Here is a 22501-nt window from a genome sequence, read left to right as displayed (position 1 = left end):
AGGCTGAGCCACCGAGCCCAGCTGATTTCTACATTTGTGATGGGCCTTTCGTGCTGTTGCTGAAGGTCCCTCCTCAGGTTCTAGAAATACCTGAATAGTTAGGGCAGGTCAGGGAAACTGAATAGTAAATGAGCTGAGTGTGTTAAACACAGTCAGAAGGACACCACTTTTTCTCTAAGGACAACTATTTCTAGAGTAACAGTCTCCAAACCATCTGTTAAAAACAATTTTTAGGCTGGGCTCGGTGGCTCAGTCTGTCATCCCAGCACTTTGGGAGGCCGAGGCGAGAGGATTGCCTGAGGCCATAGGTTCAAGACCAGCCTGGGCAACTTGGCAAAACCTTGTCTCTACAATGAATCAAAAATTAGCCGGGCACGGCAGCACTCCTGTCATTCCAGCTACTTGAAAGGCTGAGGCGGAAGGATCGTCGGAACCCAGCAGGTCGATGCTGGGGTGGCCGTAAGTGTGCCACTCCAGCCTGGGCAACGGAGTGACTCCAACTAAAAAAAAAAATTTTTTTAAAGAATATACCCCCACGTGTTTGTTCATTTATTGAGATGCAAAACCATACTACTATATATCAATATAATATTTAACTATTTTTAAATTATTAAAATGTATTTAATTATTATTGTTATTTTTTTAGTCAGGGTCTCACTCTGTTGCCCAGGCTGGAATGCAGTGGCACAATTATGGCTCACTGCAGCCTCTACCTCCTGGACTCAGACGATCCTTCTACCTCAGTGCCCCAAGTAGCTGGAACTACAGGCATGAGCCACTGCACCCAGCTTATTTTATTTTATTTATTTATTATTTTTTTGTAGTAGAGGCAAAGTCTTGCTGTGTTGCCCAGGCTGGTCTAACACTGCATGTCCCCTACTGTGTTCCGTCACCCACGCAGCTGCTTGGCATTAAAGGTGGGATTCGAATCTGGGTCTTCCGGTCACTTTCCCATTACTTAGTGCTGCCTGCACCCTGTCCTGTGGCGCTTTCAGACGATCACGTGTGTTTATTGCTGTCTGAATGGGACGACGTTGTTTCTGCTTTCATTTTTAATGTGCATTTATTTTATGCTGAATGTGTTCCCATGCCATCAGTTTCTGTTTCTCCAGTTTCTTCTGGGAAGGCTTTTCCTTCTACGCACCCCTTCTCCTCCAGTTCAGGAATGATCTGTTCCTTTCCAGTGAGGACCCTCTTGGGGCGGCCAGGGCAGCACATGTGCGGGTTCATCCGACTGTGAGCTCTGCCATTGCCGCGAGCATCTTGGGTGCTTTGTTCACCTGGATGTGCTCAGTGACCAGAGAATCCACATCAAAGCCCTCAGGCCCAGCATTACTCACTGCATTATTAATCACATGCAGCAAACATTCGGTCCCCTGGTTTGGGGCCACTGACCCTGTGTCCAGCCCCACCGTTGGTCTGGACACACCCACTGGCTCTGTCAGAATGGCACCGCACAGCCCTGCTGCTCCCTAAGGTGACATCTTTCACACACTTGGTAGCTTTTCACATGTGCATTCCCTTGATGACCTGGGCAGTTTCTCAGGTGTTCTTTTTTTTTGAGTAGGTGTTCACTCCGTTACCCAGGCTGGAGTGCAGGGGCACGCTCCCAGCCACCTCAGCCTCGACCTGCTGGGCTCAGGCGATCCTTCCGCCTCAGCCTTCCAAGTAGCCGGAACTAAGAGCGCACAAGACCATGCCCGGCTTATCTCAGGGGCTCTTTTTTTTTTGAGTTGGAGTCTCACTCTGTCACCCAGACTGGAGTGCAGTGGCCGCTGCCGGCCACTGCAGCCTCAACCTGCTGAGCTCCAGCAATCCTTCCGCCTCAGCCTTCCAATCCAAGTAACTGGAACTACAGGCGCGCGCTACCACACCCGGCTAACTTTGGATTTATTGTAGAGATGAGGTCTCGCCAAGTTGCCCAGGTGGGTCTCAAACCCGCGGGCTCAAGCATTTTGCTCACCTCAGCCTCCCAAAGCGCTGGGATTACAGGCTGAGCCACCGAGCCCGGCTCAGGTGTTCTTAAAGTGAACACAGAGATTGGAGCCACTTGGCTTGTGTGACTTGTGGGGTTTTCTGGGTCAAGTGAGTAGGGAACTGTCTTTGCGGGTCACCTACTAGAAACTCAGCAGCGTTAATGTGGGTATTTACAGCAAACAGCACAGTTTGCAGCATCTGCTGCGACCACAGCTGCTCAGAGCATGGTTGTTGTCATGGCTTGTCCAAAGGTGTCCTGAGGAAGCCATCACTGCAGCCATCTTTCCCTGCCCTGTGTGTCCCAGGTGACCGGCGCTGCCTGCAGGGCCGCGATGCAGCCCAGTCTCTCCCCAGGAAGGAGACAGAGCCCTGCTCACCTGCCCGATAGCCTGTCTTCAGGGTAGGGTTTACCTCCTGCCCAGCGTCCTCACTCTTACTCCCCTTCTGTTCCTCCCAGCATGGCTTGAGTGATCTTTTGTAATCCTTTGTCAATTTCACCATTCCCACCTCAATCGATGGCTCTCTGCTGCTTTTACACTAAAGCTGACATTCATCCTGTGTCCTGGAAGGATAAGCAGCTAGCCAGAGCCTCCCTCTCCAGCCTCATCTTGTGGCCTCCTTTCCTGCCTCACTCTCCCATTCAGCCATGTGACTGTGGTTGAATCTCCTTCTTCTCACCATGTGCCTTCCTACCCCAGGGCCTTTACACCTGCTGTTGCTACTGTGTGGCCTTCTGTCCCTCCTGTCTTATCTCCTGAACTTCCCTGCATCCCTCAGTCGGGTCCTCAGGAGGCCTTCCCCGGTGTGTCCTCTGTGGCTGCCTCAAGGTACCAAGTCTCTCCTTGACCTCTTATGTTTCTGTGTGTGGTTATTTGATCAGTGTCCATCTTCCCCACTGGATTATTAAAATCAGGCCATGTCTGATACCTCTTTCTACAGTACCCATTGCATAGAAGGTGCTCCAATTGCATATTTATTGACTAAAAATAGGGCTTTTGGCTAGGCATACTGGCTCATGCCTGTAATCCCAGCGCTTTCTGAGACTGAGGAAGGAGTATTGCTTGAACCCAGATTTGATACCAGCCTGGGCAACATAGTGAGACCTCATCTTTACAAAAAAATTAGCTGGGCGTGGTGGTATGTGCCAGTCATCCCAGCCACTTGGGAGGCTGAGGTAGGAGGATCGTTTGAGCCCAGAAGTTTGGAGCTGCGGTGAGCTGTGATGGTGCCACTGTACTCCAGCCTGGGCAACAATATCTCTCAGTACCTAGCACAGAATTAAGCGAAAACAATTTTAAAGAGCACAGACAGTACTGACACGTGTCACTGTAACTACACAGCTTCTTCTAGCATCTCTCTGAGAACCTTATTTAATGGCTTCAGCTAAAAAAAAAGTTTTCAGTATTTCCTGCTTGTGGGGTAGTTAACCCTAGTAGTCAGAAGTGAATGTTTTCATGCACTTTACCTATTTGTCTGTCAGTTTTCTGAAAGTAAAGATCCCAGATATTTACTTGATCTTGGTCTTACCTATCCTATCCCTCTAGTTACATTGTATATTTTCTTCAAATGCAACGTTTCATCCCCCCCCCCCAGTTTTATTGAGGTGTAATTGACAAAGGTTCTATATATCTAAGGTGTAATGGGATTTGATACATGTATATATTGTGAAATGATCCCCACAGTCAAGTTAATTAACACATCCATTCCCTTACACAGTTACCAGTTTTTGTGTATGTATCATGAGGACACTTAAAATCTACTCCCTTGGGTGATTTCAAGAATACAACACAGTATTTGGGGGTTTCGTTTTGTTTTGTTTTGTTTTTTGGGTCAGGGTTTCACTCGGTCACCCAGGCTGGAGTACAGTGACACAGTCATGGCAACCTTCTGGGCTCAGATGATCCTTCTACTTCAGCCTCCTGAGTAGCTGGGATTACAGGTATGTGCCACCATGCCTGGCGAAGTTTTTCATTTTTTTGTAGAGACAAGGTCTAGCTGTGCTGCCCAGGCTGCTCTTGAACTCCTGAGCTCAAGTAATAATCCTCCCACCTTGGCCTCCCAAAGTTCTGGGATTGCAGGTGAGAGCCACCATGCCCCGTCCAGTTCTGTTAACTGCATCCACCACACTGTACCCTCAGCTCACCAGAACGTCCTTGTCTTATAACTGAACATTTGTGCCATTTGACCATCACCTTCCCAATTCTCCCACCCGGTGTCCCTGACAACCACCATTCTGTTTCCTGCTTCTATGAGTTCGACTTTTTTAGATTCCACATAGAAGTGAGATCTCGCAGCATCTGTCTTTCTGTGCCTGGTACTTAACAAAATGTTCTCCAGGTTTATCTGTGTTGTTGCAAATGGCAGAATTGTCTTCTTTTTGATGGTTGAATTATATTTTATTGTATTTTCTTTGCCATGTATCTGTCGATGGACATGAAGGTCATTTTGACATCTTGGCAGTTGTGAATTACTGCAGTGAACATGGATGTACACATATCTTTTGAACAAACTGATTGCCTTTCCTCTGGGTACACCTAGTAGTGGGATTGCTGGATCGTAGGGAGGTTCTTGAGGGAAACTCCATACTGTTTTCTATCATGGCTGTACCAACTGATATTCCCACCAATAGTGCACTTTTTCCCACATCCTCACCGATGCCTGTCTCTCGCGTTTTTGAATAACAGCCCTCATAACAGGTGCAAGGTGATACCTCATTGTGGTCTGATTTGCATTTCCCTGATGATTTGCGATATTGAGCCTTTTTAATATACCTGTTGGCAAATTTGGAAATCTGGAAGATGTCTAATCGAACCCTTTGCCCATTTTTAATCAAAAAAGAAAAAGATTAAGAACACATCAGGCTGGGTGTGGGGGCTCAAGCCTGTAATCCAGCACTTTGGGAGGCCAAGGAGAGAGGATTGCCTGAGTCCAGGGGCCCAAGACCAGTCTGCACAACTTGGGGAGACCTTGTCACTACCATAAATCAAAAATTAGCTGGGTATGGTAGTGCACACCTGGAGTTCCAGCTACTTGGAAGGCTGAGGCAGAAGGATCACCTGAGCCCAGCAGGTCGAGGCTGTGGTGGCCGTGAGTGTGCCACTGCACTCCAGCCTGGGTGACAGAGTGAGACTTCAACACACACACACACACACACACACACACACACAAAAGAACACATCAGTGAGCTCTAGCACATTGCAGTAGCAATGAACCAAAATGAAACAGTCAAAAAATGAAAATGTCCTCTGTGAGCTGAGAGCCAACTTCTAGGGACTAATATAGTGTCATTCAGTTCTTCTAAGGACAAGAGAGAAAGGGATGCCAACAATGTTCTCAATCTGATGAAATAGCCATAAACCCACAGACCAAAAATAATGAACTTCAGCCATGTGAAGCATGAAGAAAACAATTCTAAGGCCCGGCATGTTCAAATTGTACAAAGTCAGGATAAATGCAGTTTTCTTTTTCTTTTTCCTTATGATCTTCAGGTCTTTTTTTTTTTTTTTTTAATTTTGCCTGTCAAGGACCTCCAGTACAACACAGGGTAGAAGTGTTGAGAGCACATGCTTTTACGTTTTGCCTGATTTTAGGGGAAAGCACTCAGTGTGTCACCATGAATTATGATATAGGCTTTGCAGAGACACCCTTGTCAGATTGGGGATGGCCCTTCCTGATCTCAGCTCACCAAGAGTTTTCTCCTGAACGGTAGCAATGTGTGGCCTGGCGCGGTGGCTCACACCTGTGATCCCAGCACTTTGGGAGGCCGAGGCGAAAGGATTGCCTGAGCTCAGGGGCCTGAGACCAGCCTGGGCAACTTGGCGAGACCTCATCCCTACAATAAATTAAAAAATCAGCTGGGTGTGGTAGTGTGTGCCTGTGGTTCCAGCTACTTGGAAATCTGAAGCAGAGGGTTTGCCTGAGCCCAGCAGGTTGAGGCTGCAGTGGCCATGAGCATGCCACTGCACTCTAGCCTGGGCAACAAAGTGAGACTCGGACTCAAAAAAATAAAAAGCAAATAAATAAATAAGAAAGAAAAGAAAGATAATGATGTTGAACATCTTTCATATATCCTTGGGCCACGTGCATGTCTTCTTTGGAGAAAAGTCTCAAGTCTTTCACCTGGTTTTTAGTCAGTATATTTGGGATTTTTGGCAATGGAAATGTAGGCATTCCTTGTACATTTTGAAAACGAACCCCTTGTCAGACATGGTTTGCAGACATCTCCCCTGTTCCACAGGCAGCCTTCTCGTGTTGTGGAATGTTGCCTTTGCTGTGCGGAAGCTTTCTGGTTTGACATAGCCCACTGTTTATTTTTGCTTTTATTATCTGTGCTTTGGGTTCCATCTCTAAAAAACTTATTGCTGAGACCAATACCAAGGCCTTTTTTCCCCTCCATTTTCTTCTAGGGGTTTCACAATTTCAGGTCTTCCATGTAAGTCTTTGGTACATTTCATGTTCATCTCTCTACATGATGCAAGATAAGGACCCAGGTTCATCCTCTTGCAGGTGATGTCCACTTTTCCCAGTGTTACCTGTTGAAGAGACTCTTCCCAGTGTGTGTTCTTGGTAACTTTGTTCAGGTTTAGTTGACCACCTATATGGGCTTATTTCTGGGCTCTTGATTCTATGGGAGCCTTTTCTTCTAAGATAAGTTTTTTTGGTTTTGTTTTGTTTTGTTTTGTTTGACTCAGCATCTCACTCTGTCACCGAGGCTGGAGTGCGGAGGCATGATCACAGTTCATTGCAGATTTGATTTGCTGGGCTCAGGCAATCCTCTTGCCTCAGCCTCCTGAATAGCTGGGACTACAGGTGTGTGCCACCATACCCAGCTAACTTTTTGATTTTTTTGTAGAGATAAGGTCTCCACCAGGTTGCCCAGGCTGTTCTTGAACACCTAGGCTCAGATAATCCTCTCATCTCTGCCTCCCAAAGTACTGGGATTACAGGTGTGAGCCACCACATCCAGCCTAAGCTAAGATCTAACACATGTGTGACTCAAGCATGGTTTATAAAAGCACTCATCTTGAAGTAGTCTAGAAATTCAGGCACAAGTACTAAATCCATGATGATGGGGGAACACAGGCTGCACAGAACTGTGAGGTGAGAAGAGGGAACAGAAAGACATCAGCTGGAGACTGAGGGAGGCGGGAAATGTGGAGGGTTGATTTGAACCCACTGCCTCTGGTGAGGCCTGGACTAGACCGGGTTTCCAGGGGGAAACAATGTTCTAGAAGCTCAGGATGTAGACGAGGGCTGTCCAACCTTCTGGCTTCCCTGAGTCGCATCGAGTAAAGAGGCATTGTCTTGGGCCGCACATAAACTATGTAATATAGTTAGTGTATATACATAATAGGACTTCTCTCTCTCTCTCTTTCTTTTCTGCTCAAAGACCTTCCATGGGCTCCCCACTGCCCGTACGGACTTCTCTTTTTAAGTGTTTTTTACTATAAGGTTTAGAAAAATGAGAACAATATGAAACTAGTGGGAAATCGGACCCTGTTTTTGTAAAACCAATCCATCGCTGTCCAGTTCGGTGGAAGTGGTCGCAATTCTTAGTGATTTCTCAAGGTGCTCCCCAGAAATGTTTGTTCAAAGTTTGCTTTTGGTGTACTTCCTAGTTAAAAACAGCTGCTCAGAAATGTATTTGCTGCCCAAAAGTGATGTCATGAATAAGGCGTGACTGTGCACTTCAAAAATGGGACTTCACATGAGGTCATGAGGAAAATAAACGCTAAAAAACATATGATATTAAAAGATTTTGTGGGGCCATGTGACTAGCTGTCCTGGGCTGCTTGTGAGTCGTGGGCTGTGAGTTGGTCTGACATAGACCAAAGGAAGTGGGACAATTCTCTGAGTGTGCCAGGGCCCTCAGGGAGAAAAGCGGGCTACTTGAGAGGTTCGAGAATCAGGTTTGCAAACCATCCTAGAAGAAGTACTGTATACCTTGTTGCTGAATATCACTGCGGTCACCTTCAAAGTCCTTTTGGGAAACTATGCCTCGTCTACCTGTCAAAGCAATTTTGGAACTCTTTCTGGAATGTCCATCAGAGCTGTCCTTGTTATTTGTTGAGCTTTGCCGGTGAAGTTCACAAACCTGCCACCATGTGCTAACATTGACAGCCTTGTACAAATAACCCTACTCACCTGATCTGGCCCCCAGTGACTTTCTTCTTTACCCAAAGATAATTATAGGAAATATGGAAAGGAAGACATCTGATGACATTCAGGACATCAAGGGTAATATGATGATGGCTCTGATGGCCTTTCCGGAAAGAGAGTTCCAACATTGCTTGGACACGCAGACTAGCCACTGGCATCGGTGCATAGCTTCCTGAGGGGAGGACTTTGAAGGTGACCATAGTGATATTCAGCCATGGGGTAGGGAGCACTTTTTCTGGGATGGTTCTCAAGCTTCATGGTTAGACCTTGTATTTCCCCTTGGAGAACTTGCAGAAAGGGCCCAGTTTTCTCCAAGGCTCCAGGCCAGACCTGCTGAGGAGTTGAGAGAGAAAAGGGGGAAGGCGTTAGATGTCCAATCTAGGCCTCTGCAGACTCAGCTCCGCAGGGGGAGTTTTATACCCACGCCTAAAAGTCAAAGTAGACTTTGCCCTCAAAGTAGTAACAGCCATGAGATCACGTGGCCCCTTCCCCAGGTGGACAGGCAGGGACACTGCATCCCTTGGATGGCGGTGACGAGAGTGACTCATCTGTGGGCCCTTCCCTGTGCATGTCTGTGGTGTGTCAGCCTCATGTTTGCAGACCCCAGCTGGCCAGCCAAGGGGACGCTGAGCCCGAAGGCCTAGCGGTGTCCCCCTGGCTGTGGGGCAGAGGCCACAGACGTTCTTACCCCTTCCTGTCACTGTCGCTCTCTCCCCCAGGAATCCGAGGGCATCTCCTGCTACTACTGGTCGCTGTTTGATGGCCACGCGGGGTCCGGGGCAGCCGTAGTGGCGTCGCGCCTGTTGCAACACCATGTCACGGAGCAGCTGCAGGACATTGTGGACATCCTGAGGAACTCCGCCGTGCTGCCCCCCACCTGCCTGGGCGAGGAGCCTGAGAACACACCCGCCAACAGCCGGACTCTGACCCGGGCAGCCTCCCTGCGTGGAGGGGTGGGCACCCCGGGCTCCCCTGGGACGCCCCCTACTCGCTTCTTCACTGAGAAGAAGATCCCACACGAGTGCCTGGTCATCGGGGCCCTGGAGAGTGCGTTCAAGGAAATGGTAGGTGTCCCAAGGAGCCGGGGCCACGGGGGCGTTAGCCACAACCCTCCCCTCGGAGACGCCCTGAAAGCCTGGGGACCCCACCTGCCTTTCCCCCCACACACCTCATGTCTCCCTTGTGTGGCAGGGCGGCCATTCACCTCAGAGGCCCGCAGCAAGGTCGAGCCCTGGCACTGAGGTCACAGACTGTCCAAGGAGATCACAGAGGGGGGCAGTGTGCAAGGTCATGGCTTACTAAGTCTCTGTCTGACCACCTCCATTTCCTCACAATGTGTGAACGCCAACGTACAGCTCCGTGAAGCTGAACTGTGACTGTGGCCACCACCTGTTTTACATGGGTATGAGGTCTGGGGTTAGGCAAAAGCTGCCCCGACGCCCTTTCCCTCTGCAGATATGAGCTGGAAAGGCTATCCGCCCTGGCGACAGGCGCGGCTGGAGGACAGAGGCCAGGGGCTGGTATACAAGAGCCACGTGTCCTCCCCAGCACGTGGATGTGTGTGCATGTTTCAGTTTGACCGGGTCTGATCGAATGTCAGCATCCTCCCTGTCCGCTGTGCTCTCGAGAATGTCCCAGGGAAGGGTCTGCCGTGGTCCCCCATGTCCCTTGCTGTTCCACCCAGCTGGAGTGCACGTGGACGGCCGCCTCTGCCTTGAGCTGTGTGAGCTCCTTCCCTCTCTGAGCTGGCTTTTTTTTTTTTAATTGGAGTCTCACCCTGTCACCCAGGCTGAAGGGCAGTGGCATGCTCACGCCCACCGCAGCCTCGACCTGCTGGGCTCAGACCATCCTTCCGCCTTAGCCTTTCAAGTAGCTGGAACCACCAGCACGTGCCATCATGCCTGGCTAATCTTTTTTTTGTTTATTTTTTGGACTTAGTGTAGAGATGAGGCCTCACCATGTCGCTCAGGCTGGTCTCAAACCCCTGAGTGAGCTGGTTTCTTAGTGAGTCAGTTATTTGGGTTCCAAAGAGTTTGCTTGCGGCAACCGGCGTGCAGAGAAAGAATGAGAGCTGGTCAGGGGTGTTGATGGGGACTTGAATCAGGCAAGTGGGTACTGGTGTCCTTCAGACCTGGAGATGCGGAAGTGATGGGAGCTGTTAGCCAGAGCAGCCCACAGCATCTCTCCAGCTCTGAGGGTGCCCACAGCACACATGCCAGGTTGCCCAAGAGGGATGAACCAGCCCAGGTCAGAAACGGAGTAGGCCAAAACTCTCATGCTGTTCAGTCACGGTATTGTGCCTATGAATAGCCACTGCACTCCAGCCTGGACAGCACAGCAAGACCCCATCTCTTAAAAAATAAAATGCACCCCTCTCGCAGAAGTTTCTGAGAACCCGCAACCCTGCAATCCCGATAAAAATACCAGGAGGCTGGAAAATATTATTGAGGAAAAAAGGAACCAAGGCAGGAGAATTGGCTGCCACTCAGGTTTGATGTAAAATCTCACTCTAGCCCTCTGTACAAGTGCTGATGTGATTGTTTCTAGACACCAATGCCCAGAACGCTAAATATTTCATTTATCGGTTTAAAATCACTATCTCTTTAGGCAAACATTTGACAAAGGGCTCGCCCCATCATGGGAGAGAAAGCCTGTTTACATGATAGAAGTGAAAAACAGAGGAAACTGGGATTTTTACTTCTTCAGTTAACTGGCACCTTGGGACAGCTTTTCCTCCAAATGACTGCATTCTCCATCTTGTCCACTAGAGGCCACTGTCACACTGGCTCGGGCCCCATGAGGGCCTCTGGCTGTTCCCGCTATTCATGGCTGGGACTTGCTGGTAACAATTGCACTTAAAGAAAGAGCCTCGTTTTTTGTCTCGAATATTTTTATCAGCCTTTAATTCACCTGTTCATTACCTGTAATTTTTTTTTGGATACTTAGTTGCCAGCAAAAAAAAAAAAGCATGCTTCACTATCACATGTCATTTGTTCAATCAATATTTTTTGTTGTAGGCCAGGTGTGGTGGCCCACACCTATAATCCAACATTTGGGAAGACCTGGAGGATCGCCTGAGGCCATGATTTCGAGACCAGCCTGGGCAGTGTAGTGAGACCCATCTCTGCAAAAATAAAAAATTAGCCAGTTGTGGTGGCACACACCTGTAGTCCCAGTAACTCAGGAGACTGAGGCAGGAGGATCGCCTGAGCCTAGGAGGTCTAGGCTATGAGGAGCCATGATCGTGCCACTGCCTTCCAGCCTAGGTGACAGAGACTCTGACTTGAAAAATAAATATGTGTTGAGAACCAACTCTGTGCTGGGCCTGGATGGGAAAAGAGCATGAAAGAAATCAGAGAAAGACGAGTACTGAACAAGTAAAATGCAGGTGGGAAAAGGGAACTGCAGGTGGGCAGGCATCTGGGGAAGGGGTGAAGGAAGGGGTCTTCTGGGAGGGAACCCTGGGAGGGGCAGGGTTAAAGCAGGCAAAGTAGGGGCTGGGGCAGGGCTGGAGGGTGCCCCGGGCTCAGGAGACCGACTGTCTGGGTGAAGAGACCCCAGGCAGGCCAGAGGTGGCGAGCTGAGGTCACCATTGTTGAGAGAGGGATTTCCTGGGTAGGCGTGATGCTGGGGACTGCTCTGTCTTGTGTTGCTGTAAGGGAACACCTGAGCCTGGGTGACATATAAAGAAAGGTTTATTTTGGCTCACGGTGGCCCTGGTCTCTGCTTCTGGGGAGGCCTCGGGATACCACGGGCATGGCGGCAGGGGACGGGGAGCAGGCGTGTCACGTGGGGAGAGCAGATGCCAGAGAGCCGGTGCCCGACTCTCATGTGAACGAGCAGGGTAAGAATTCGCTCGTGGTCATGGGGAGGGCACCAAGCCATCACGGGGGACCCACCCCCATGACCCGGTTGCCTCCCAGAGCCCCCGCCTCTCGCACTGAGAACCACATTTCAGCCTGAGACTTAGAGGGGCAGACATCCAGACTGTGTCACCAGGGGAATGCAGAGGCCATCTGAACCCCGCCTGTGGAAGTCTGGGGGCCATCTATGAATGCTGAGATGTAAGCTTTGTCTTCTCTGTGTTCCTCCCCAATCCCCCCCGCCCCGCACCCTGCACCTTTCCCCAGATTGTCCCTCTAGCTGCCACATGCTTCGGCCTCTCTGGATTTGCACCGTGTGTTTGGCCACACTCATGGGGAAGCACACTCCATTTTTTGCTTCTTGTGCCATCTGGTGTTGGGCCTGTGCTTTGCCCAGGACTGAGCCAGTGATGCCTGCTGTCCTGTGGTCATTGCTGATACTCTCCCAATCTCCAAACTGTCCCTGTTTGGATACAGTCTTCTGTTTACCTTAATCACAAACAGGCACTGTAGTTTTTACTTTGCTTCCTTGAAGACTTCTGAAAAAATCGACTGCATTAGCAGGGAGAGGTGGTCTGCGCCTATAGTCCCAACCTCTCGGGAGGCTGAGGCAGGAGGATCACTTGAGCGCACGAATTGGAGACTGCAGTGAGCTCTGATCACACCACTGCATTTCAGCCTGGGAGACAGAGTGAGACCTTATCTCTAAAATAAGTAAAAATAATCGACTCCAGTTTCACAGAGACAGCACCCTACTTAATCTTATTAAATTGTTCAGGGTGACTTCAGAACCCCCAGCACAGAAATCATACCACATACTCTCAAAATAATAGCTACAGACTGTTGCCTGCTGGTAGAAGCTATCAGCCTTTCCTTCCACCGTCAATATTAGGTGTTTATAGTCACTGTCTCCAGGCAGAAACATTTGACTTTTGGAAATTCCCAAGTTGGGCCTTGGAATTTCCAGATCCTTCCTAAACTTTGGTTTTTTCCCACTGTAGTCAGCCACTGACTATCTTTCCTGTCTCTAGGTTTTCTCTGGGTATGGGAGGTTTGGGGTCATTCGGGTTTCCTAGTGTAGAAAATCCAGGATTGAAGAGGGTTGTCATAGAGGCATTCTGACACTGTGGCTGTCTTGCTTTCTCACTTGATTTTGATCCCTAAAAGTAAAGTCCCCCAACTAAGCCTCTAATTTGCCTTGCTGATAACATCTCTCAGCCTCCTCTCCTGGGATTCAGAAGGTCACAGTGTCCTCAGGGGCAGGGCTCCTCCTTCATTGGGGGTTTTGCTTTGTTTCTGGCAGCTCAACAGTGTGGAATCAATTCCTTGGATGCTCGCTCGCTCTCTTTTTTTTTTTGAGTTGGAATCTCACTCTGTTACCCAGACTGGGGTACAGTGGCACGCTCACGGCCACCCCTGCATCGACCTGCTGGGCTCCGGTGATCCTTCCTCCTCAGCCTTCCTAGTAGCCAGAACTACAGGTACACACCATCACACCTGGCTAATTTTTGATATACTGTCGAGACAATGCCTCTACAAGTTGCCCGGGCTGATCTTGAACCCGCGGGCTCAGGCAATCCACTCGCCTGAGCCTCCCAAAGTGCTGGGATGACAGGCTGAGCCACCGAGCGTGACCTGGGCGCTCTCTTGTCTCTCTGCTGGCTACTGTGTCTGTCTGTCTCTCAGTGCCGTGCTGTGACTGTGTGAAATATGAATCGGGTCTTTGTCCCCATTTCCTAACATACAACTCCTGAAACCCTCGGAATCTCCAAAGTGACAAATGTCTTTGTATGCCAATGACATGGCTGGTGGCCAGCAACCTCAGGATGGCCCCCTTCACCAGAAAGACCAAGGCAAGACTAGAGAGTTGGGACTTTGAGCCCCAGTCCCAACCTCAGGGAGGTGGAGAGGCCGGGAGGTTGAGTTGGTCACCAATGGCCAATGATGTAACCAGTCATGCCTTGGTGAAGCCTATGTAAAAACCCAAAAGGACAGGGTTTGGGAGCTTCCAGACAGCGGGACCCGAGGAGGTCCTTGGAGGGTGGTGACCCAGAGAGGCACGGAAGCTCCTACCCCTTCCTACTCCTATGCCTTGTCGCTGTACACGTCCGGATCCTTTGTAATATTCTTTATAAAAAAACGGTAAATGTGTTTTCCTGAGGTATAAGGAGCCACTCCAGCAAATCAGCCAAATCTGAGGAGGAGGTCGTGGGATTTATGGGGGCGGGTAGGAAGGAAGGGGGTCAGAGCACAGGTGAGACCACCTGGGACTTGCAACTGGCTTCAGAAGTGGAGGCATTTTGTGGGATGGATCCATCACCCATGTGCCATGATGCTATCTCCAGGCAGAGGGTGACAGAACGGACTCAGGGACACCCGGTGGCTGTCCACTGCAGAAGGACTGGCTTGCTGGGTGTGTGTGGGAAACCCCCACCTGCACTTGGTCACCCTCCGGGTTGAATTACTGGGTTAACTGCTGTGGGACGAGAACAGAGGCAAAGCGGTGTGTGTCTTTTCCACTAAGAAACGCTCTTATCAGTCACTAGGATTTAGTGAGCTTCCAGTCGATAATCAGCACTCCCCTAGACACCACTGAGGGTCGATGCGGGAGCTAAGATCGTACATCTGGGGGCATTTATCGTCGCATGTTACGTGAATATCTCTATGTTAGTGTCCAGATAGGATGAGGATGGATGGATGGAGAGGGAGAGAGGCGCAGGGAGGCGCAGCACCGCCGGAGCCGGCATGCCAGAGGTGCCATGCGGGCAACCCAGAGATCCGAGTCAATGCAAAGAACTGCAACACACAGAGAGGTGAGAGAAGAGAAGATTTATTTAAGAAAAGTTCACCCCCCCACACACAAGGACAGGGAGCTGGCCTACACTCTAGATGAGTGGGGCCCCGAAGCCCCCCAAGTCCTGGCTTAAATCCTTTTCCTTGGAGATGTTGCACTCAGGTAGACATGTCTGCCGTGACCTCCTTATCGACCACCTGGGGCTGTCTTGGAGAGCCTGTGACACAGAGACCAATTAATGTCTGCCCACATTATCATAGCCCCTAGAGAAGGGCATGACAAGAATTCTAATGTTCCTGTATCTTCCAGAAGGACATTCCTTAGAACTAATGGAGGGTGCACTCCCCCTTATCTCCTAGGCATTCCCAGTGGGTAGCTTCGGGGGATCCTTGGCTTCCCTGTAGATATTGTTCTACCAAAATTGAATCTCCACCTGCTCCCCCTCTGGGAGGTCATAACTTTTGTAATTAAAAGTTTCATGACTTTTACAATCCTTGACCAATGCATGATGTCTTAGGTCTTGTAAATTCCCTTTACTCTAGGCAAGCTTGATTGACACTATGAACTACCTCTGATACCTAGCACCAGGAAGTCTGTTTCTGAAAAGACAAAGTCAGCAAAGTTAATTTTACTTAAAGTGTGCATTTCTCCAAAAGCATAGCTACTACTTTCTCATGATTGTATTAAGATTTAGGAAGAAGAGTGTAAAAAAAAATGCATTTTCTGTTCTCAGCCTGTCCTTTCACTCTATATGCACTATCTCATTGATGTTGCTATTCTAAAGGAGGGAATGAAATGTTGATGTCTATCCAAAAGGTAGATGCGGTCAAAAGTGTTCAGCAACACCAAGTCAGAATAAACAGTACCTATTTCTGGGGAAAAGTAGGTACTAGTTGCAAAACATGGAGTCAGACGAGGAGAAGAGCGTGCTTGCAACGAGGTATGGCGCCGTGTTTCATCAAACACCGCTGGCTTTGAGAGCACTGTCCCTGCACTCTGATCCCCTGTGGCCTGTGGAGCATGGGCTCGTGGTGAGGGCGACCTCTGACCACTGGCTTTTAACACTCGCGGCGCATGCTGTCAAAGCCGGGCCCGCCCCTGCAGTCCCAGGCTCACATCTCATCTCAGATGTTGCTTCACCGAGAGAAGACAGCACCATTCGCCCCTCCTGTGTCCACTCTAAAAAGTGAACCCTGGCTTCCTGAAAGGCCAGGGTCCAGGGGGCCTTTTGACGTCCCTCCGTCCCACTCCCCAGCAGTGCCTGGCTTGGCTAAGTCGTGGCACTTCTCACGTTTGGGTTGCTGCTTGGCGCAGGACGGCAGAGGTGAATACGATAAATGTCTTCCAAGTCCTGATTTCAAATCTCCTCCCTACTTTCCTCCCTCCCCCTCCCAAAAAATGGTGAATATTTGACATTTCAGACTCATGGAGGAAGTCTGTGCCATGGCTGGGTTAGTTACAGGAGGCCTTTGCCCTCCTAGGAAGCAAAACTGAGTCTGTAGCGATTATTACCCATGAGCAGTCCCCTATAGAATTTGAGTTCAGGAGGATCTTACAGTTCTGTCCTGTTTTTTTTCTTCAGGTTATTAGGAAGGGGGAAATAATGGTAATATTTTAACTTGTGAGACTACCATACATCTTTCTGTGCCTGGGTAAATGGAAATTTCACCAGGCAGCTGGGGCTTGTTGGTAAAAACCAGATAAATACAGTAGTGACCCCGTGATGAAAAGGGGGAGAATGAATGCAAAGCGTCCTCGTCGTTTGTGAATCCTAGCGTCTTCCAGAATTAGCCTGTGAATGGTAAACGTGGGCACCAGCCTGTCCGCCTGTGTTCTTGAGAGTCAGCGTTTTGTTTGGACTTGGCTTTTATCAGAACTGCAAGTTCTTCCAGGGAGGAATGGGCCTGTGGTTCCTCCTGCAGCCGGCAGGGGGCAGCAGCGGGCGGCCCGGGGTCGGCTCGTTCTCCCCCCGTTGCCTGGCTTGCAGATGGCCTCGTTCTCAGAATAAACCAGGATCAGACCTGGATGCCGAAACCATGCAGAATCTTATTATTTGTGACTGACACTATTAGCCATGTTCTCAGAACCATATTTCAGCCCCGCCGGGGGAGCTGCCAGGTCCTTTTGAGACGGCCCGGCACTCCTTTCTGCTCTGTTTTCTCCTCTTGCAACAGACATTGGTGAGAAACAAAGAATGACTGTGGTTGCATCCTCTGTGGGGCTGGCAAACCCAATTACAGTCCTCCCAGGCCATATCATTGTTTTTGCCTGCAATTCTTTCCTGCTAAATTCGTCTCTGTTTTCTTTCTCTGCTACCATCTCTCCAGCAGCAGGGAGGGAAGTAAAATCTCAGATCTTCCAGATTGGCTCTGTTGTTTGATTTCAAGATAAGCCTGGCTTAAATGTCCTGTTGAAGCAGACACAAACAGAGAGTAACTCAGTCCTGCTAAATGGAAAGAAAGCTGCCTTGAGAGGTCTTCAGGGCAATTACCTTGTTAATTGAATCTTCGGAGTCATTTAAGTGATCCTTGTAGACCCGACTTGAAAGGGATGATCAGATGTGCATGTGTTTTGCTAGAATGTTATCCTAGACTTAGGTCCCAGGGTTCACTGACAGATAAAATGGGGAACTATTCTAAATCAGTCTTTGCTTAGCACAGCGCAATTTTTCCCATGATTTCATTGATTTTTTTTGTAAAAATACCCAAGCTTGAGGGTTTTTTTTTTAAGCTGTACATTTTTATTTATGCTTTTACCTAGAGTGCAAAAAGCTTAAGCTAGTTTGAAAGGTTAAAGGGTTTGAAGAAAAAAGGTGGGTAACTCAATGGTAAGTATATCTTGATTGACTTTATTTCTCATGTCTGATCTGATAGAAAAAAAACCACACAGATGGTCCTTTAATGTTTCTTTCAGTACTAAGATTTTGTGAAGCATCTTTTAAAGAGGAGTAGGTGGTGTATGTAGGAAAAAATAAATGTGCTATTTTGGCTCCTAGGGAGGAGGGGGAGGGAAGCGATTATTTTTGGAATATGTTCTAGTTGCAGGCAGTTTTAGAAGAAATACAGGAGTGTGTGTTAATCCTTCAGGGAGGTGCATCCATGGAGACACACCTTTCAAACTTTTGTCACTGTGATCCCAGAGAGCACACATGTAATTACAGTGTGTGTGCGTATACAACGTCTATCCCCACACATATGTGGGGAAAGGGATGGTGCAAGTGCATGCATAGTAGCAAAGTTTCTTGGATAAAAAGTAGTTAAGTTCACTCTTTATGAGACAGTGCAGCCAGGCGCGGTGGCCCACACCCATAATCCCAACACTTTGGGAGGCCCAAGCAGGAGGATCACTTGAGCCCAAGAGTTTGAGACCAGCCTAGGGAACACAGCGAGATCTTGTCTCTCCAAAAAACAAAAAAAACAGATTAGCCAGGCATGGTGGTGCATGCCTGTAGTCCCAGCTACTCTCTGGAACCTGAGCCCAGGAGGCCAAGGCTGTGATGAACCATGATGGTGCCACTGTCCTACAGCCTGGGTGACAGAGTGAGACTGCAACTCAAAAAAGAAAGAATGCCAACTTAGCATTCCCTATTCAGGGGGAGCCACAGAGAGAATATAATTGAAAAAATAGAAAAAGATGAAATCAATTAGAAAAAATATTGACTCAAACTATTAATAGAATAGCAAGGGATTAACTTGAGTAAGGTAACTGGGATGTTTTCCCCAAAATTAAAGCAGAAAGATCTTGGTGTTGAGCATGGTGTCTTGATATTTTTTCCCCAAGGATTCAAAGAAAAAATAATATTTTTCTTTTAATTATTCCACTTGCAATTTTGTTTTATAAGATGGGGTCTTGTTATGTTGCCCAAGCAGTCCTCCTGCCTCAGCCTCCCAATGTGCTGGGATTGCAGGTATGGGCCACCATCCTCAGCCTGGATTAAATAATTTTATATCAGATTTTCTTGTGCTGCAAACCATGATAAATAAGGTGCCTGCCTGTGATGTAGCCCACACTTGTTTGCTTGAATCCCAGAGGAGTTCGTTTTCATGGACAGCTCTTTTACATGGACTTCGAGTACCATGTTTTCGCCTTTTGGATTACACCAGTGATTTGATTATGTTGATCCAACATCATTCACATTCCAGTGTGTACACAGCATGCAGGCAACCGGCTGTTGGAAGAAATTTTAATAAATATTGCCTTTCATTCAGTCTTTTAGTTCATCAAACAAAGATTGATTCTGATAGTGAAAGAACAGTTTCTGTAGCTAGAAAAGTTCCAACGTATTAAAAAACAGGAACATTGGCTATAGACTTTATATACCAACTTGTATGTTAACTTGATGAAATATGTATCTACCATAATATCAACTACATATGAATTATTTAAACGCAAACAAGTTTAACAGTTCCACCCACAGACTCCTTTGTGGTAGGATTGTTGGTTCTGTTTTCGTGGATTTTTTGGAGGTTACACACACCTTTCGATGTCTCCTTTCTCCTCTCTGTCCCTTCCTGGAGCTAACCCCTCCCTCCTGACACTGTCCCCTCCCTCCCTCCCTCCCTCCAACCTCCCACGGTTCTGTGTAGGTTCTGATCACCATCCTTGTCAATTGATTGCATTTCAACCACAGCGTGGGTTCCTGCCTAATTATTATTATCTCAGCAAGCCTTGGCTCCACCAGCTTTTCATTTATGACTCATGGAAATCCAGTTCTTGTGAGGCGGCAGGGGGTGGGCGGGTGGGAGAGATCGGGCATTTTAACACTCATCTATCTGTTCACCTGTCTATTTAACGCTTATTAAACCACCCCTCACCTGGCCTGGTTGGGTGTTGAGGCTCTCAGGTTGCCAGGAGGGTCACTGCTCCTGCCCACCTCTCTCAGGACCCCTGAGCCCCCATGCTTACCAGCTGACTTATGCCCTGTGGCAGTCTTTAAGCGAGCACATGGATACAGAGTCCAAGTACGTGTTCAAAATCCACCCTGGCTCTCTGCAGATCGTCAGAATGCTTGTGCCACTCACAGCTTTTGAGGTTGCTGTCCACCCTATACAGCGATGTGTTTCCTCACTTGTTTCTAAACTCGACACCCATAGGCATTCTTACCCCTCCCCACAGCCCTTACCCAATTCACTCCCTGTGTGTGCTCCCCAGTCCTATCTTTGTGTTTTTTCCTCTACTTTTCTTTTTTTTAAGAGACAAGGTCTTGCTCTGTCACCCAGGCTGGAGTGCAGTGGCGGGATCATAGCTCACTGCAAACTTGAACTTCTGGGCTTAAGGGATCCTCCCACCTCAGCCTCCTGAGTAGCTGGGACTACAGACACACACCACCACACCTGGCTAGTTTTTTATGTGTATACAGGTGGGGTTTCGCTGTGTTGCCCAGGTTGGTCTTGAACTCCTGGGCTCAAGCAATCCTCTCGTCTTGGCCTCCCAAAACTATGGGATTACAGACGTGAGCAACTCCACCTGGGCTCTGCTTACCTGTTAACCGCTGTACTGTCCCTAATTTGTGTCCTCCACTCAAGCTCTTCTGTTTCTGGTTTCCCTTTGGTGATGTGTTCATCTTCACCATCCCTGGCCCCTGGAGCAAAGCCCTTGCTGATAATTACTGGGTCACTAAATTCCCCAGACTGGGGCCACTGTCTGAAGCAGCTGACCTCCAGTTCTGTGGGATTCTCGGAATCACAAAGGTGGCATGGCCCTAGACCTGCCAGCAATGCTGCCAACATCAGCCAAGGCACCATTTCTCACTCTTCCTGAGTAACTTTTACCCAATCTTCATTTTCCCTCCCTCTACTCTAAAATAGTAGATGCTTTGCCTACTAGAATGGCTGGCGTTATTTTAGCGTGACATTTGGTGTATCTTTCTAATGCCATTTGCGAACCCTTAGTTCTATCTCTAACACAGAATCTCACCGACATCTGTCTTGATGACGTGCACCTGTCGGTGCCAGTATGGGGCTACTAGTAATTTTGCAGGGAGGCTTCGTTGGGTGGCAGGTAACAACACGAGCTTTGAAGGAGGACCAGGTGGGAATCCACCTTTAGCCAGGGACACATGGACAGGCCACCCCACCACTCTGTGACTGAACAGTGAGGTCATGGGGGCAGCTGTGAGGATGCAACAGGGGTCCTGTGCGTGAAGTGCTGTACACCCCACCTGCCGTAGAGAAAGCACTCCGTGAACGGCAGCCGCTCTCGTGAATGTGATTGGTGTAGATTGGTGGCCCAGGGAAGAGGAAAAGGCAGATCAGAGTCTGAAAGCATGTGTGTTAGATCTGTAAGTCGTGGGTTGCCTCCTGCCTGGGTTGAACAGAAGACACTTCTCTTATCTAGTTGTAAAGATAACATTAAAAAAAAGATTTAACTGAGCCTCTGAGGTTAAACGCCTTGACCAAGCCCAAGCCTTTGGCGTCCTCAGCCTCTGTTGCATGTTCATGATGCTGCCCAGGCAGTTCACAAAAGACTCTGCATTCCATAGGCCGTCTGTGCATTGAGTACAACGCACACTTTCCTCTCCTCATTTTTGTCCAGTGGTGTCTGTTTGTGATCTGGTGTTTCCTGTCTCTGGTTTTCAAATGGCCTAACACGTGGCCGTTTCATGCCAGTGTCCTCTCGAGGAATGCTCGTCACATGGTAGAAGAGTGCTGAAGGTTGTCTAGACCCTTCTTGAAGATGCCCAGACTCGGGACAGTGTCCAGGGAGTGAGGTCAGCGAGCCTTCGAGGCAGGTTCCAGGAGGCCCGATGCTGACTTTGCTGTCTTCCCCAGGACCTGCAGATAGAACGCGAGAGGACGTCCTACAACATATCAGGTGGCTGCACTGCACTCATCGTGATCTGCCTTCTGGGGAAGCTGTATGTTGCCAATGCTGGGGACAGCAGGTGAGCCCTTTTGCGGTCCGATTTCTGACATGTTTCCAATGCCATCTGATAATTTGGATCTTTTCTCAAGAAATGAAGTGATTAGGGCTGGGCGTGGTGGCTCACATCTATAATCCCAGCACTTTGGGAGAACAGTGCAGGAGGATCTCTTGAGCCCAAGTTTGAGACCAACTTGGGCAACATAGCAAGACCTCGTCTCTATAAAAAAATAAACAAATTAGCCAGGCATGGTGGCACATGCCTGGAGTCCCAGCTACTCAGGAGGCTGAGGCCAGGGGGATTGCCTGAGCCCAGGAGATTGAGGCTACAGTGAGCTGTGATTGTACCACTGCACTCCAGGCTGGGCCACAGAGGGAGACCCCCAACTAAAAAAAAAATTGCTCAAGAAACATCAACCAGGTGAAATGATCATACCTATGGAAAGATCGGTCCAGGCCAGGCTTGGTGGCTCAGCCTGTCATCCCAGCACTTTGGGAGACCAAGGTGAGAGGTCTGCCTGAACCCAGGGGTTCTAGACCAGCCTGGGCAACTTGGGGAGACCTCGTCTCAACAATAAATCTAAAGTTAGCTGGGTATGGTAGCACACGCCTGTAGTTCTAGCTACTTGGAAGGCTGAGGCAGAAGGATCAATGCTGGGGTGGCCGTGAATGTGCCACTGCACTCCAACCTGGTCAACGCTGGGGTAGCCGTGAGTGTGCCACTGCACACCAGCCTGGGCAACAGAATGAGACTCCAACTCAAAAAAAAGAAAAAAAAAGTAAGGTAGGTGCATTGTCACTTGTCTGACAAACAGTCAGGAATCAAGGGTGCCATTTAAACAAACAC

The 22501-nt window shown here is 48.8% G+C and overlaps 1 protein-coding gene across 1 annotated transcript in view; it reads left to right on the top strand.

The window, feature by feature from the left end:
* The window catches only part of PPM1H (protein phosphatase, Mg2+/Mn2+ dependent 1H), a 188592-nt gene that overhangs the window by 16859 nt on the left and 149232 nt on the right, over positions 1-22501 (top strand). Inside the window, exons 2-3 of the mRNA XM_021711172.1 lie at positions 8856-9200; positions 21564-21676. Of these exons, the coding sequence (XP_021566847.1) occupies positions 8856-9200; positions 21564-21676 (458 nt within the window). The remainder of the gene's footprint in view (positions 1-8855; positions 9201-21563; positions 21677-22501) is intronic.

The sequence above is a fragment of the Carlito syrichta genome, unplaced genomic scaffold (assembly GCF_000164805.1).
Source record: "Carlito syrichta isolate Samal-C Ts95f unplaced genomic scaffold, Tarsius_syrichta-2.0.1 Scaffold301892, whole genome shotgun sequence".
Classification (NCBI taxonomy): domain Eukaryota; kingdom Metazoa; phylum Chordata; class Mammalia; order Primates; family Tarsiidae; genus Carlito; species Carlito syrichta.
Note: the sequence above shows the minus strand (reverse complement) of the source record. Positions and strands in the feature narration are given on the sequence as shown.